At 30.8% G+C, this 14,315-nt stretch overlaps 1 protein-coding gene across 11 annotated transcripts in view; it reads right to left on the bottom strand.

Annotated features, from left to right (window-relative positions):
• LOC116844557 (voltage-dependent T-type calcium channel subunit alpha-1G-like) overlaps positions 1 to 14,315 on the bottom strand; it is a 173,387-nt gene that overhangs the window by 107,850 nt on the left and 51,222 nt on the right. For 8 of the 11 annotated variants that reach the window (XM_032816235.1, XM_032816238.1, XM_032816225.1 and 5 more), the window contains exons 3-5: positions 7,225 to 7,358; positions 4,303 to 4,400; positions 1,224 to 1,395 (exon numbers count right to left, since the gene is read on the bottom strand). In XM_032816235.1, coding sequence (XP_032672126.1) covers positions 1,224 to 1,395; positions 4,303 to 4,400; positions 7,225 to 7,358 — 404 coding nt within the window. Of the gene's footprint in view, positions 1 to 1,223; positions 1,396 to 4,302; positions 4,401 to 7,224; positions 7,359 to 10,589; positions 12,961 to 14,315 lie in introns of those variants that run through there. The other 3 variants (XM_032816236.1, XM_032816234.1, XM_032816232.1) reach the window with 2 other exon arrangements.

Below are 14,315 nucleotides of genomic sequence, written 5' to 3' on the forward strand. Positions count from 1 at the left end.
GTCACTCTAGAATTTTTCTTGAATACATGTCTCCGTAAAAACATGGATATCTGCTCCTTTTCACGATTTCCTCAAATTTCCGGGAAACTCAAGGGTGATGGAGCAAATCTGACACCGGATTTGGATTCAGCAGCCCAAAATACGTATAGTACACCTAGTCAGACCCCCAGCACAGACCACTGTTTTTAAATTGTGGGCCTGTGTAATTAGAAGAATCATTGTTTTAGTAAGTGTTATTAGAAAGATGGTTCTTCTAATTATTTTTCTGGTTAAAATCACGAAAAAGTATAGTTGAAAGCAACTTTATCTGAGTTGAAATTTTGCCCCTATGTTAAACCTTGAATTCTACACCGCAGTAGGAGCTAAGATAGCAAAGATTTAATTCTAATGATATAATTTACTCCTACTTTGACCCTAATAATGACTGAAATTTCTGCTTTTGCTTTCTTTAGCGTTAAAATAGGTTACATAATAGTAGGATCTTAGGAAGCAATGTAAGTTCAGTTGCGAAGCTCTATTGAAGCTTTAGCTCCTTCATAGAATATATATATTTTATAGAAGTATTTAAAAAATTTAATAAATAACGAAACAGAAACGTCAAATAGCATACAAAATATACATTTTATTTGTTGCATATATATCAGACATTATCAGGGTCAAAGTAGGAGTAAATTATATCATTAGAATTAAACCTTTGCTATCTTAGCTCTTACTGCGTAGAATTCAAGGTTCAACATAGGATCAAAATTTCGACTCGGAAATAAGTGTCAATGTCGTCAAAATAGGTTTCATCTAGGTTGCAGGTTATCTAAGTAGGCTCAAACTATTTTTAAGAGTGTCAAAATTTTGACAAGATAGAGTTAAAGGTTCAAAAGAGAAGTTAATGAGATCGTCAAAGTAGGTTCTAAACTATAAACTGTCCAAATAAGCGCAGATTATCCTTAATAGTGTCAAAGTAGCATCAAAATTTCGACTCGGGTATTTTCCTCTCAGTGTACGAATGAATTCTTTTTGAATTCTTTTGGAATTCTCTGTGCTATCCGGGCTGCACGTCCGCCCTGTGAGTTCGGAGGCCACGGGGCGGATCTGTCATAGGCTTCAGATAAACAATATAATAATAATAATAATAAGAAAATAAAAGCAATCATAGTAACGTAAGAAATGTCAGCACGGAACATATGCGAGATTAACGAATGTTTTCGGATATGTCCCCGTTAACTTACTCGGGATACTTGACGTTGGGCAACGCCTTCAGGAAGCAACGTTGTCGTAGTATACCTTCCCAGAGCTGCACGCCGACGATGCCGAAGATGAAGAAGACGAAGAAGCACAGCAACAAGACATTGCCCAGCATAGGGAGAGTGTCCAACAGCAGCATCACCAATATCCTCATACCTGTGGGAAGTTACGTTAAAATAATGCTCCACAAAATATTGATAATGGATACAACGATAAACTAATAGGTTAAGTTCCTCGAATCAAAATAACGTTGGCTCCTATTCGGACTTTCTTCAGGCATTAGAATATACAAGGTGTTCCAAAGTTAAACGATGAAATTTCGACCAAATGAGAGCAGAAATGAAAAAAGAATATTATATAAATGAAGACAGGATAGCTTTATTATCATGTTACATTGCAAAAATAGAAATTTATTTTATTTCTCGTTTCAAAATATCAGCTCCCACTTCTAATGCAAGCTTGATATCGTTGAGAGATTTAACACCCGGATAAACTTCCGAAAACTATCACCTAACACCCTATTGCCATCAATTTTGATTAACATATTCCAAATGATGTCAAAAGAAATGAGTAATTTGTAAATATATTATTGGAGATACATGGTAGATATATAATAATATATAAATAGTATAAAATATGTAAATTAAACATGTGCAAATAGTATTATTACAATAAAATTATCTTCATCTGAGTCTGAATAGAATAATGCAACGTGATGCGCTATATTGTTTATTACATTGTTCTTTTATTCTCGATTTTGCACTGATATGAATTAGTACTGTGTGTATATTTAATAATAGTTTATAAGAGAAGAGATAATTATATAAGACGAAGAAGATTGATTTAGAAAATGTGAATATAATTCGAAATACTGTATTCTAAATTACCAACGTTAATTAAATTAAATTATTCTTTCATGTGATTTTTCAATCAAGCCAAAGTTTCAGACACTTTTTGCTTTCAAATACTGTGTTGATTATCTTTTTATTGATAATATATTAGTTTTCCTATGTTTAGAAGTAGTTTTTATTACTCAACACATGGTTTTTTATAACTTCTTTTCAAACTAGTATTTCGAATTTGCTTCCTTTCCTTTATACTTTGACTATTGAAAATTATTGTATTTGTTAAAAAATTCGTCATATGTAACGCTGAACGTCAAGCGAGAAATATACAGGAAGATATAAACGACTTGCAAATTCTTTTCAATTACTCTCCTAGCAGCACGTATTAGTTGGTCGACGATTGGCCACTGTAGATTCTACGCTAATGCTTTATGCTGCTCGGCTTGTGATATAAAAGTTACTCCAGAATCTATTATTAAAATTACGGTCGAGATAGAGAGAGAGGGGGGGGGGAGAGGGAGAGAGAGGAGGAGAGAGAGAGAAAGTCTTGTGATAGTCGATATATTGTATACGTTTTGCGTTCACGCGATTCAACCTTGAATTTTGATCTTAATATCTGAAACTAGATACCTCTTCTTGCCAACTTTACTTGTTTCTCGGTCGATGCGCGATTATATCTGCACCGCCTCCGCTCCTTTTCAATTCTAAGATGAAATCGACCATGAATGCATCTACGATCTATAGGCGCAGTTATGTACACTCAGTTGCATTAATGCTATACCATTCACTATACTGAAAGAAAAATATAGTTACTTTCGGCATCAACTGTACTCTTTTGTGATTTTAACCACAAAAATAGTTAGAAAAACCATTGTTTTAGTAAGTGTTATTGGAAAGATGATTCTTCTAATTATTTTCCTGGTTAAATTCACAGAAAAGTATAGCTGACGCCGAAAGCAACTATATTTTTCTCCCAGTGTAGATTGATAATCACTAGAAAATTTCAACCAGCCGTGTCCGTTTCTAGATCGTTTTTCATGACTGTTGATTCATCAGATAAGCGGGATTGTGTAACAGAAGTGACATTTTGACAGCTTGACATTTATTACATACGTGTTTTTATCAGAAGGTCATCCGCTCACGTGCACTGAGAGAAAAATGTATGATATTTGGAACTATAATGGCATAGTAAAAATATTATAGTTAGGAATATAATTTTTATAGTAAATGTTATCATAATATTTGTAATATTTACAATATAAGTATAGTATAACTGATCCGTGTAAAATTTTTACCAAAAATTATAATTATTTGAAATAAAAAATATGATAAGGTGGCAAATATTGAATGGTAAGAGAAATTAACTATTTTATATAGTTAATACAATTGGAATATTTGGCAAATATAGGTACATGTAACTATATTTCCAAAAGGTACTTTACCATATATATAGAGTAATAAGATGGTGACTATAAATCTGTGTTCATTCTACTATATCTTCATGTTTAGATGAACTATAAATATATGTTTGAGGCCAAAACGAACTGTAAAATATAGTGAGATTATAATTATTCCAACTATTTTTTTCTCTTAGTGTGTAACGCGCAATCAGTAAAAGAAGAGTAAAAATGTTAAAAGTAAATAAAAAATATTTTTAAATATTCTTTTTACTTAAAATATTGTTTTTAAAATATAGTAAAGTAGAATGTTTATTAATATTCTAGGGCGCTTATCAAATAACGAATAGTTTGAAAGAAAATAGCGTGAAAGTATTAAAATAAAACACGGAAAACTGTCAAAACGTCACTTCTATTTTGACATATTCCCGCTTGCCGGATGGATGATCAATAGTCATGAAAAACAATCAGCTAGGAACGGCTGGTCGAAACTTTCTAGTGACTATCGATCCGATGAATGGTATAGCATCAATGCGACTGTAATACACTATGAAATTGGCGACAAGAGCTCGCTGGAGTTAACCATTAGGTGGCATACAGAAAAACTTAAGCAGTAAAACGTAAACAGTAAGCAAACTGACTAATCACAGTCGCTGATTTTTCTTACGGTCCAAAAATCAACGACTGTAATTGGTCAATTTGCTTACTGCTTACGTTTTACTGCTTAAGTTTTTCTGTGTGTCACGGCCCTTACTGATCTTTGACGTGTTCCACGAACGCCACTACAAATACAAAAGCACGCAGTCTCCGTGTGTACTTACTTGGTATTCGATTAATCGCTCGTAACGGCCTCAAAACCCTTATCGTCCGTATAGCTGACAGATTCATATTTTCCACGTTTAGGCAGTATTCCAAAGCGCTACAACGAAATCCAAACAAAGGATTTTTCTTTTAGCCGTATTCCCCACTTTTCTAGCATTCTTGCAGCGCGCATTTTGTAGTTTTTATTCGTAATTACTTTTCATGATCAAACAATGTATTATATATCTCCGTTATGTAACACATGTGCGCTTGTATGTACATACATTCGTTTGCAGGTTTGAGTATTTCTTTCTCAATGCATTTTAAAACGCAGTTCATATCCAATAGAAGAATTTGTTTTTTAATAATTCTCAAAAGATACATTTTTTTATTAGATATTTAATGTTTCGAGATGCATCGAAGAAATGTTCGTTTCGAAAATGAATATATACTTTTAGTCGAAAAGATTGTCCAATTTTTTTCTTATAACTTTAGAAGCCATCTTTCTTGACTAGAAGAGGAATTTATTTTCCAATAAAAAAATTCTCTTATTGAATAAAATGGATAAGTTTCAAAACTTACAAAAAAAAAAAAAAAAAAAAAAACTGACAACTTTTTCTACGAGTGTACAGGAGATATCATGAATGTCTTAACATTTACTAGATCGAGAGTTACTAAATATTTTGGAGCAAGGATACATTTGTTTTAGAAATGCATATATCATTAATGAGTAAATTATTCAAAAAAACGACAACGAGTGAATCTTTGACAGCCCGGACAGTTTCCCAGATAGCATAGATAATTCAAAAAGAATTTAGTCGTAAGTCACCAATTCTGAGTTTATTTTTAGATGCAAAAAGAATTCTTTTCACTGAACTGAACTCTGAAGAATTCTTTTTGTATCTGAACTCAGAATTGGTGACATACGACTGAATTCTTTTTGAATTCTCAGTGCTATCTGGGTTTATCATCTGCCAAATTAGAAAAACTCCTAACTCCAGTTCTTGACAAAATTGATAAAGCTTTTTCAAACAATACAAAATTTTGAGAGAAACCGGATGAAATGAGTATGTCAGTTTCGTCAAAAATTGGAATTAGGAATCCATACAACACAACATCTAAAATCGTGATATAAGACGTCTTAAAGACATTTTAGAAACCTATTATATTCTGATGTCTGAGAGACATCTTTAATACGTCTTTCAGACGTCTTGTGTCCCGATTTTAGACGTTGTGTTATGTGGGAAGTTTCCCAATTTAGTAGACAATAAGCTGTCCGAGCTGTCAGAAATCCAACCGTTAGAACATCGTTGCCGTTTCCTCGAATAATTTATAGTCATAGTATGTATATTTCTAGAAACGAATGTCTGCTCCAAAATATTTAGGAACTCTCGATTTAGTAAATGTTAAGGCATGCAGTGGTGCGATTCTGTAACTCTTAACGACACCCTTAGGAAAAATTACTTTACGTTGTTCAAATTAACTTAAAGTTGCTTAAAGTTATTTATAGTTAACTATAAATAACTTTAAGTAACTTTAAGCAACTTTAAGTTAATTTGAACATCTTAAAGTAATTTTTCCTAAGGGCAGTGTCGCTATCGTTATGTTGTCGTTGCGCAGGTTTTCTATCATATATTATATTTCCGTAAGGTCAACATAACGATAGCGACACTATCGTTAAAAATTCCCGATGAAAAATTTTTCATGCAAAATTATGTATGAAATTTGTCCATATATAATTATGTATAATTATATATAATCATATAAAATTATATATAATTATACACAATTATGTATAACAATATATATAATTACATATAAATCTATGCGTAATTATGTAAAATTATATATGAATTTATATATATAATTATACATAATTATGTATAATTACATATATAAGTAGAAAGTATGAACATAAATGGACAAATTTTATACATAATATTATATAATTATATATAATTATATATAATTTTATATAATTATATATGAAAAATTTTTTATTGGGTACAGAATCGCACCACAGGAAGTCGCGTGTACATCCGCGGCTAGATAGATTATTTGCCATTTTTTGTGTGAGTTTTAGAATACATTCGTTTCGTCCAATAAGATATATTTCATTTATTGAAAAAGAAATTCTCTTATTAACAAGATATATGCATTTCATAATTTATATACAAATAGCAGACAGCCAATGTGGCGACGACTGTCTGAGAAACTATAGTTATATGGTCCCTTAAGATGTCTTTACAAATAGTAGACAAATTGTAATAAAATTCAGCTAAATTGTAATAAAACAATTAATTTTAATTAATATAAATTAATATAAAATATAATATGTATAAATTAATATAATTATATAATTATTAATATAATTATATAATATACAAATTATATAATTATTAATATAATTATATCATATATATAAATTAATATAAATTTATGAAATATTACAATTATCACACGAATACCTATACTTTATATAAAACATGTTAAAAACATACTGGACATATTAAATGATAAATATTTGTTGCTTTTTATAATAGAATTTTACATATAATTGACTCGTTTCTTATTAGACCTATTTATTTCTTAATTATTTAATCAAAGCTATATAGAGAATATTTGGCCTGTACAGAGAGAACGATTTATTGAACCAAATAAATGTTTCTTTGGAATAGTGCAAACAAATTATTTGGTTGACACAACACAAATATTTCTTTGGAACTAAACCGCAAATAAATATTTTTGTTACTTCAAACAAAATTTTGTTCGATCAATTAAAAAATTTGTTTGGATTATTCCAGAAGTGTTTATTTGATTCAACCAAATCGTTCTTTCTGTGTACTTTGTTAAACTTTACATCACGCAAAGCTCTCGGAGGAAAGAGGCAGCGCATGTTAAGAAGATATAAAAAAAATTAGGTATTCGAGCGGGATACTCACCCAGCTAGCACTATAAAGAAGTCTAATCTATTCCAGGAGTCCGCGAGATAGGTTCCTTTACCGTAAATCCCCATCGCCACCATTTTGACGGTCATCTCCAGCGAGAAGAAGGCAAAAATTATATCATCGAACATCTGGAAGAAGCAGCCATGGGTACACGATTTAATTAAGCGCGCGAAGTGCGGGGCATGCGATCAACATTCAATTCACCGTAATTGATTAAGAGGCACTCAAGGATTCGATCAACAGCTCGATAATTTTCTCATCTCTTTCCCGCCCCATTCTCCCAACTTCTTTGACACACTACCAATTACGAGCCGGTCGCTAATCCTATTAAAACATGCAATCGATTGATTCGCTTATTGGCAATCGCCGGTAATCGCCGTTATGTCACTTTTCCCCTTCGGTGTAAGAATAGGCTTAATCGACCTGTAAATCCATCGTACTCCATTTTGATGGATTTTTTTTCGCACACAAAAGCATTTATAACATCGTTCAAAAATCGAATTTTTTTCCTCCCATGAAAAATTCAAAGAGATGTGAAAAATAAGTGTAAAACATTTATTATCCCGTGTCTCAGCGTTTTACAAGATCAAGTCGTTAACGTTTTTTATGCAGCCATTTATAATATTTGTCTTATATTGGGTTTTAAAATTGTTCTAAATTATATGTTAACTTTTTTATTTAAATAATTGATGTTTTTCCATGTAAAATTGTCCGCTGCGTGCGAATATGATAATAGGAAGTCGATACCCTTAGGAAAAATTACTTTAAGTTGTTCAAATTAACTTAAAGTTGCTTAAAGTTAATTTGAACATCTTAAAGTAATTTTTCCTAAAGGTAAAAACAGTTTAAAACCGTGAAATATTTAATTTGTAAAAAAAGGAGAAACATACCCGTGTCTCAGCATTTTACAAGATCAAGTCGTTTGTTAGAGCTATTTTATAATAACCGATTTGTTACTTTAAGACAATGTATTATGCTTTAAGTCTTTATGTTGTTTCGTGTCTCAAAGAATCAATATGTTTCTGAATTATAACAAATCAGAAGTATAATAAAAAAAAACAAGTATCTAAAAAAGTATTAGTTACTATAGATACTTGTTGTTTTGGCTACCGATATTGCTGGTCTATTGTTCATGATACAGAATCGGAATCATACAAACCAAACAACCAAGATTCTTAACAAAATCTGTAAAAAAGATGGAAAATAAATGAAAATATTAAAAAAATTCAGATCAGTTTTCATTTATAAATTAAATATTTTACGATTTTAAACTGTTTCTATCAACTTACTAATATCATATTCGCATTCAGCGGATAATTTTACATGGAAAAACATTAATTATTTAAATAAAAAAGTTAACACATAATTTAGAACAGTTTTAAAAGCCAATATGACAAATACAATAAATAACTGCACAGTTAACGACTTGATCTTGTAAAACGCTGAGAAATGGGTATGTTTTTTTTTATTATCAGAATTTATTATCAGAATTTCTTTGAATTTCTCATGGGAGGGAACCTGTGTTGTACGATGTAATTACTAGAAAGTCGTTCTTATAGAAATATTTTCCTCATTCGAATAAATAAATAACTTTAAGTAACTTTAAGCAACTTTAAGTTAATTTAAACAATTTAAAGTAATTTTTCCTAAGAGTATTTCTAATAAAATCTTTTATAAAAAAGTTAACATATAATTTAGAACAGTTTTAAAAGCCAATATAAGATAAATACAATAAATCCGGTACATCTACCGCGCTTTCTTCAACTTCTGATGCGGTAGAATACGAGGATAGGGTGAAAAATTGCGGGCCTCACATATAAATAACTTTACTATGTTTAATATTTGAATAGTGTTGCGTGATTTTATTCTTCATATGCTTATATTCGAAGGTTCAAGTCAATAAATTGTTCAGTAGGCGCTAAAGTAAACGCCTCAAGCATTGTTTGTAAAAATTGAAAAAGTGGAAATTCGTGTAGTGATTAAGCTAAAATCAATGAATTGAAGTTCGAATCGCTTGCCCACCCACCATACTCGTCAGATTTAACCCCAAGCGACTTCTATCTCTTTCCCAACCTCAACAAATGGCTCGATGGAAAAAGATTTGCCAATGACAATCAAGTCAGCGACGCTGTAAATGGCTATTTTGAGGACCTTGACAAATCGACCTATCAGTCTGGCGTAATCGCTTTAGAACATCATTGGGAAAAGTGTGTCATGCTAAATGGAGATTATGTTGAGAAATAAATGAAAATCGATCCAAAAAGATTCTGTTTTCTTATTCAGGCCCTGAATTTTTCACCCTATCCACGTAGACTATTCGTGGCCTCGCGACATTAATACACGGAAAAAACAATATGGTTAATCCATACAGAAATCTGGTTGTGCCAACCAGATTCAATAGTAAAATACGGAACAACTATTTATGTGGTTGCTGTAACTAAAGAGCAATGGCTGAGTTGCTTATGTTGCAGCAGTGATAATACATGGTTAATACAAATGCGGCTCATTACGCGGCAACTACAAATATATATTTATACACTCAGAACCAGTTTTCATATGTATACATCTCTAGCTGTGCGCGTAGTGAATTGCTTTTGTTTTCTAACAAAAGCTGCTTTGCACTGAGAGAAAAAAATAGTTGGAATAACTATAATCTCACTATATTTTATAGTTCGTTTTGGCCTCAAACATATATTTATAGTTCATCTAAACATGAAGATGTAGTAGAATGAACACAGATTTATAGTCACCATCTTATTATTCTATATATATGGTAAAACACCTTTTGGGAATATAGTTACATGTACCTATATTTGCCAAATATTCCAATTGTATTGACTATATAAAATAGTTAATTTCTCTTACCATTCAATATTTGCCACCTTACCATATTTTTTATTTCAAATAATTATAATTCTTGGTAAAAATTTTACACGGGTCAGTTATACTATACTTATATTGTAAATATTACAAATATTATGGTAACATTTACTATAAAAATTATTAACTATTAATTATTAATTATTAATTCCTAACTATAATATTTTTACTATGCCATTATAGTTCCAAATATCATACATTTTTCTCTCAGTGTGCAATATAACATTGATAAATGCAACTATATCGATATTTAGCTTGTCTATGCAAAAAGATCCCCTTACTAATTTCTGGTTGCCACTACCAGATCACGCGCAACTTCATTGATGTAGTTGACACACCAAAGTAAGTAAGTCAAATCAACCATACACATAACTATCATACAAAGATACGTAGAATGATGCAGCTATTTGCTTACAACTAAATATTTTTTGTTAGGTGCACCACATCTCTTTTTTTCGTGTACTCGTGCACATACGTACCTGCAGTATCTTACATCGATTGGTTACACACTGATCGTCCACGCACGGCTGGTACATCCCGAGCGTGATGCAGTTCAGAAGTATCACCATCATGCTCACTCTTTCGAACCACGTGAGTATTTGTTAAGGAAAAATCGATAACTGAGTGTTTTTCTTTCACGAATGAACGACGAGAGATCGTGGACAGATAATAAAAGTGGTTAACTACATTTGCCTTCAAACTGAGAAAATTGACGAAAACTGTTTGCTTAGAGAATAAGCGTAGTGAAAAAGTAAATGAATATAAAAGCATGTATTGGGTAAATCGGGTACGCTTTTTTATTCTGCAATAAAAAATTAACTTTTTAAATATGTACCACTCAAAAACGCACTTAAGGTTCTTGCTTTTTGAAAATACAAGAGAAAAAAAGTCGCAAAGTGACTTGATAGTTTACAACATAAGAAAACCGTAACTACGAAAGACTTTTCTTTTGTAATAAGGATTATGCTTTACCAATGCTTTTGCCAGAGAAGAAAGCATTAATGGATGTTGTGGTCTTTTTCACGTGTATTTTTGTGACATATTGGACGTATCGTATAATTTTTTTGTCAATTACGACTTCTTTTCTGACTATTTTGTCATATTTCAAATTTTACCTAAAGTTAACCCGTTTTTATTTTAATAAATAATAATAATTTTTAGTTTTTGTAAATATAGTTAGACGTAGTTCTTTGTCACGAATCTATTAGTATAAAAAACTTATTTTTCTTAAAAATGTGACTTAACTACTTTTTTCCTTGGCACGACAGATATGTCGTAAACTTGAATTTGCAGTGATTCGATGAACAATACATACTGTTTTTAATTTTGTGATTTTTACAATATTTTCTATAACATGCTTCTCATTTCAACGAAGATAATTACATATCTATAGTGTAAATAAAATATATTTGCAGATTAATATTTGCATTTTTTCTTTGTGCAATTTATTTTCATAAAAGTTTTTTATGATTTATAATTTCCTAACTGTATAAAAGTCATTTAACATTAAGCTATTAATTAATTTAACGTTAAGCTATTAAGTAATTTAATGTTAAGCTATTGAAATGTATAAAATAAAGAGTTAATTCTGTTATTTCAAAATGGTACATAACTTCTTTGTTCAGTTTGACCTGTTCTACTTGCATACCACGGCCGTGCCTGGAATTTTCAAACAACCTATAAATCGTGACTGTTTTACTCAACGAAGTATACAGCGAGTATAAAGATATAGTATACAAATATTGTTTTCTCTGATTTTATTAGCCTAAAGCTTATGTTAGCCATGCATTTTATTTATATATTTATCACAAGAAGAACAGTGGAAATAAAATTACAAAATATTCCTTTTTAGAACATAAGTTCATATATATTCTAAGTTTTATTAAAATCTAAATAACACTTTATAATTAGAAAATAGCAAAAATTGCTTTAGGAGCTTTGGAGGGTTTCAATAAATTTTTGAGTATACCGAAATGTTTTGTTAATTCTTTATAGTGAGTGAATAAACTTGTATGACGTCTCAAATAGCACAGAGAATTTAAAAAATAATTTAGTCGTAGATTACCAATTTTGAGTTCATTTTCAGATGCAAAAAGAATCCTTTAACGTCGGAATTAGACAAAGAAGAATCCACGCGGCTCAAACCCGAAAACCAAATCTGAAATTCTTCAGAGTTCAATTCTGTGAAAAGAATTCTGTTTGCATCTAAAAAGCTCAGAATTAATGAGACTAAATTCTTTTTGAATTCTTTGTGTTATCTGGGATATCTCAACTGTTAATAATAGCAGAAAGTTAATTCTTAGCTTTTCTGACAAAACTTAATTTTTATTTGAAAATAAACAAAAAGAGCTCAATCATCGAAATGTTCCTCGTTATTATCGATGACTTTCCGTCATCTTTCGGGCAGCTTGCGAATTCCCAGATGCTTCGAAGCGATAAAGTTATCGATGCTTTTTCGGATTTCTTCTGTTCTGAAGTGAGTATCAATCAAGTGATGCCGCATCGCCTGAAATAGGTGATCGGAAGAAGCTATGTCTGGTGAGTGCGCCACGTGCGGAAGAAGTTCCTAGCTCAACGTGAAGATGATTTGTTTCATCGACAACATACAATATATGTGGTCGAAAAACTTTAACAATCACATGCTTAGTCAATATTGACGTCTAATTATGTCGGTTTGTGCACATTGTACGTTATAAAAGGTTATAACTTGATATATTAAAGGAACTGTATTTGACTGGAGGGTCAAATTGCTTGAAAATCGTGCTTGTTTTTCCACAATTTTTTATGACAAACTAAATGAATATGTGAAAGTGTTATTTTGACGTGTATTTATACGTATAAAGAGAAGAAAAATATAATTTTGACAATCAAATACTCAATATAAGTGTATGGTACATGCAGTTAAAATATATTTTGTTTTTCTTTTCGTCATTTTGCAGTAATATCTTGACTCTCGGTGGTTCAATTAAGCTGAATTTTATTGTGTGAACCACTATAATAGAAATTGAGTAAAAGTTAACAAAAGTGAAAATATTTTAATGGAATATTATTAAATTTTCAGTTTCTTTATGGTAAAAGAATTAATATTTTAAAATTAAATATTTTCGCGAGTTTGTCAGTGGTTTAACCGATAACGACAAGCGCGCGCTTACGGAAATTTTCTACCTAAAATTCAGCTTAATTGAAACATCGAGTCAAGATATTACTGCAAAATGACGATCTTGAAAATAAAAACCAAATATATTTTAACTGCATGTACCATACACTTATATTGAGTATTTGATCATCAAAATTATATTTTCCTTCTCTTTATATGTTGTATAAATGCACGTCAAAATAACACTTTTGCCTATTCATTCAATTTGTCATAAAAAAATGTGAAAGAATAAGCACGATTTTCAGGCAATCTGACCCTCCATTCCCCTTAAGATAAGTTATTAAGATAAAAAAGTGTATTAATTTTCCTTAAGGAAAAGTGGAAGGCAAACTCGAAAAATGTCAATAACGTAGAGACGATTGTCACTAATTGATTATACAATGCTTCTCGTATTTCTTGTACAATTTTGTGCAATCAGAAAGATTTCCCGGTTTTTTTGTGACGCATCCGTTTTGTCCAATAAAAGAATTTGTTGGTCAATAATAGTATTTTCTTATTAGACAAGACGGATATTTCGAAAGTCACAAATAAAACAATATAACTTTTCGGACGTTGATTCGATATAGATTTTAATTCTCTCTATTCCTCTCTTTTAATCATACATGTATAGAAATCTTTTTACAAATTTTTCGTATATTTTTGAATTTATCTCTAAATCGATTTGTAAAGATACAAAAATGTTCCTTAAAATTTTCGTTAGCGAAGCAAATATATACGTGTGCTACGCACAAACTGCTCAACTTTTGTATCAAATAAATATTTGCGCTACCGGATAGCTTGAGATATCAATTTTAAAATTTTTTATTGTTTTTGTCACATAATATTTTAATTCATGTATTTTCAATGTGTAAAAGCACTTATAATTTTGTGTAACCAATACGACGTAAACTTTGCAGAAAAAAGTCAGTATTTCGTCGGTGAAGTTTTCAAGTGGCCTCCTCTTGAGGACAAAATTACGGCACTTTGGTCATGCGTTCCGAGTTGCTATTATTTAACACTTGGACACGTCAATCCAGATAGCACCCAGAGAGTTCAAAAAGAATTCAGT

Source organism: Odontomachus brunneus, unplaced genomic scaffold, assembly GCF_010583005.1.
Source record: "Odontomachus brunneus isolate Ranch 3 - 2012 unplaced genomic scaffold, Obru_v1 Obru_scaffold_042, whole genome shotgun sequence".
NCBI classification, from domain to species: Eukaryota; Metazoa; Arthropoda; class Insecta; order Hymenoptera; family Formicidae; genus Odontomachus; species Odontomachus brunneus.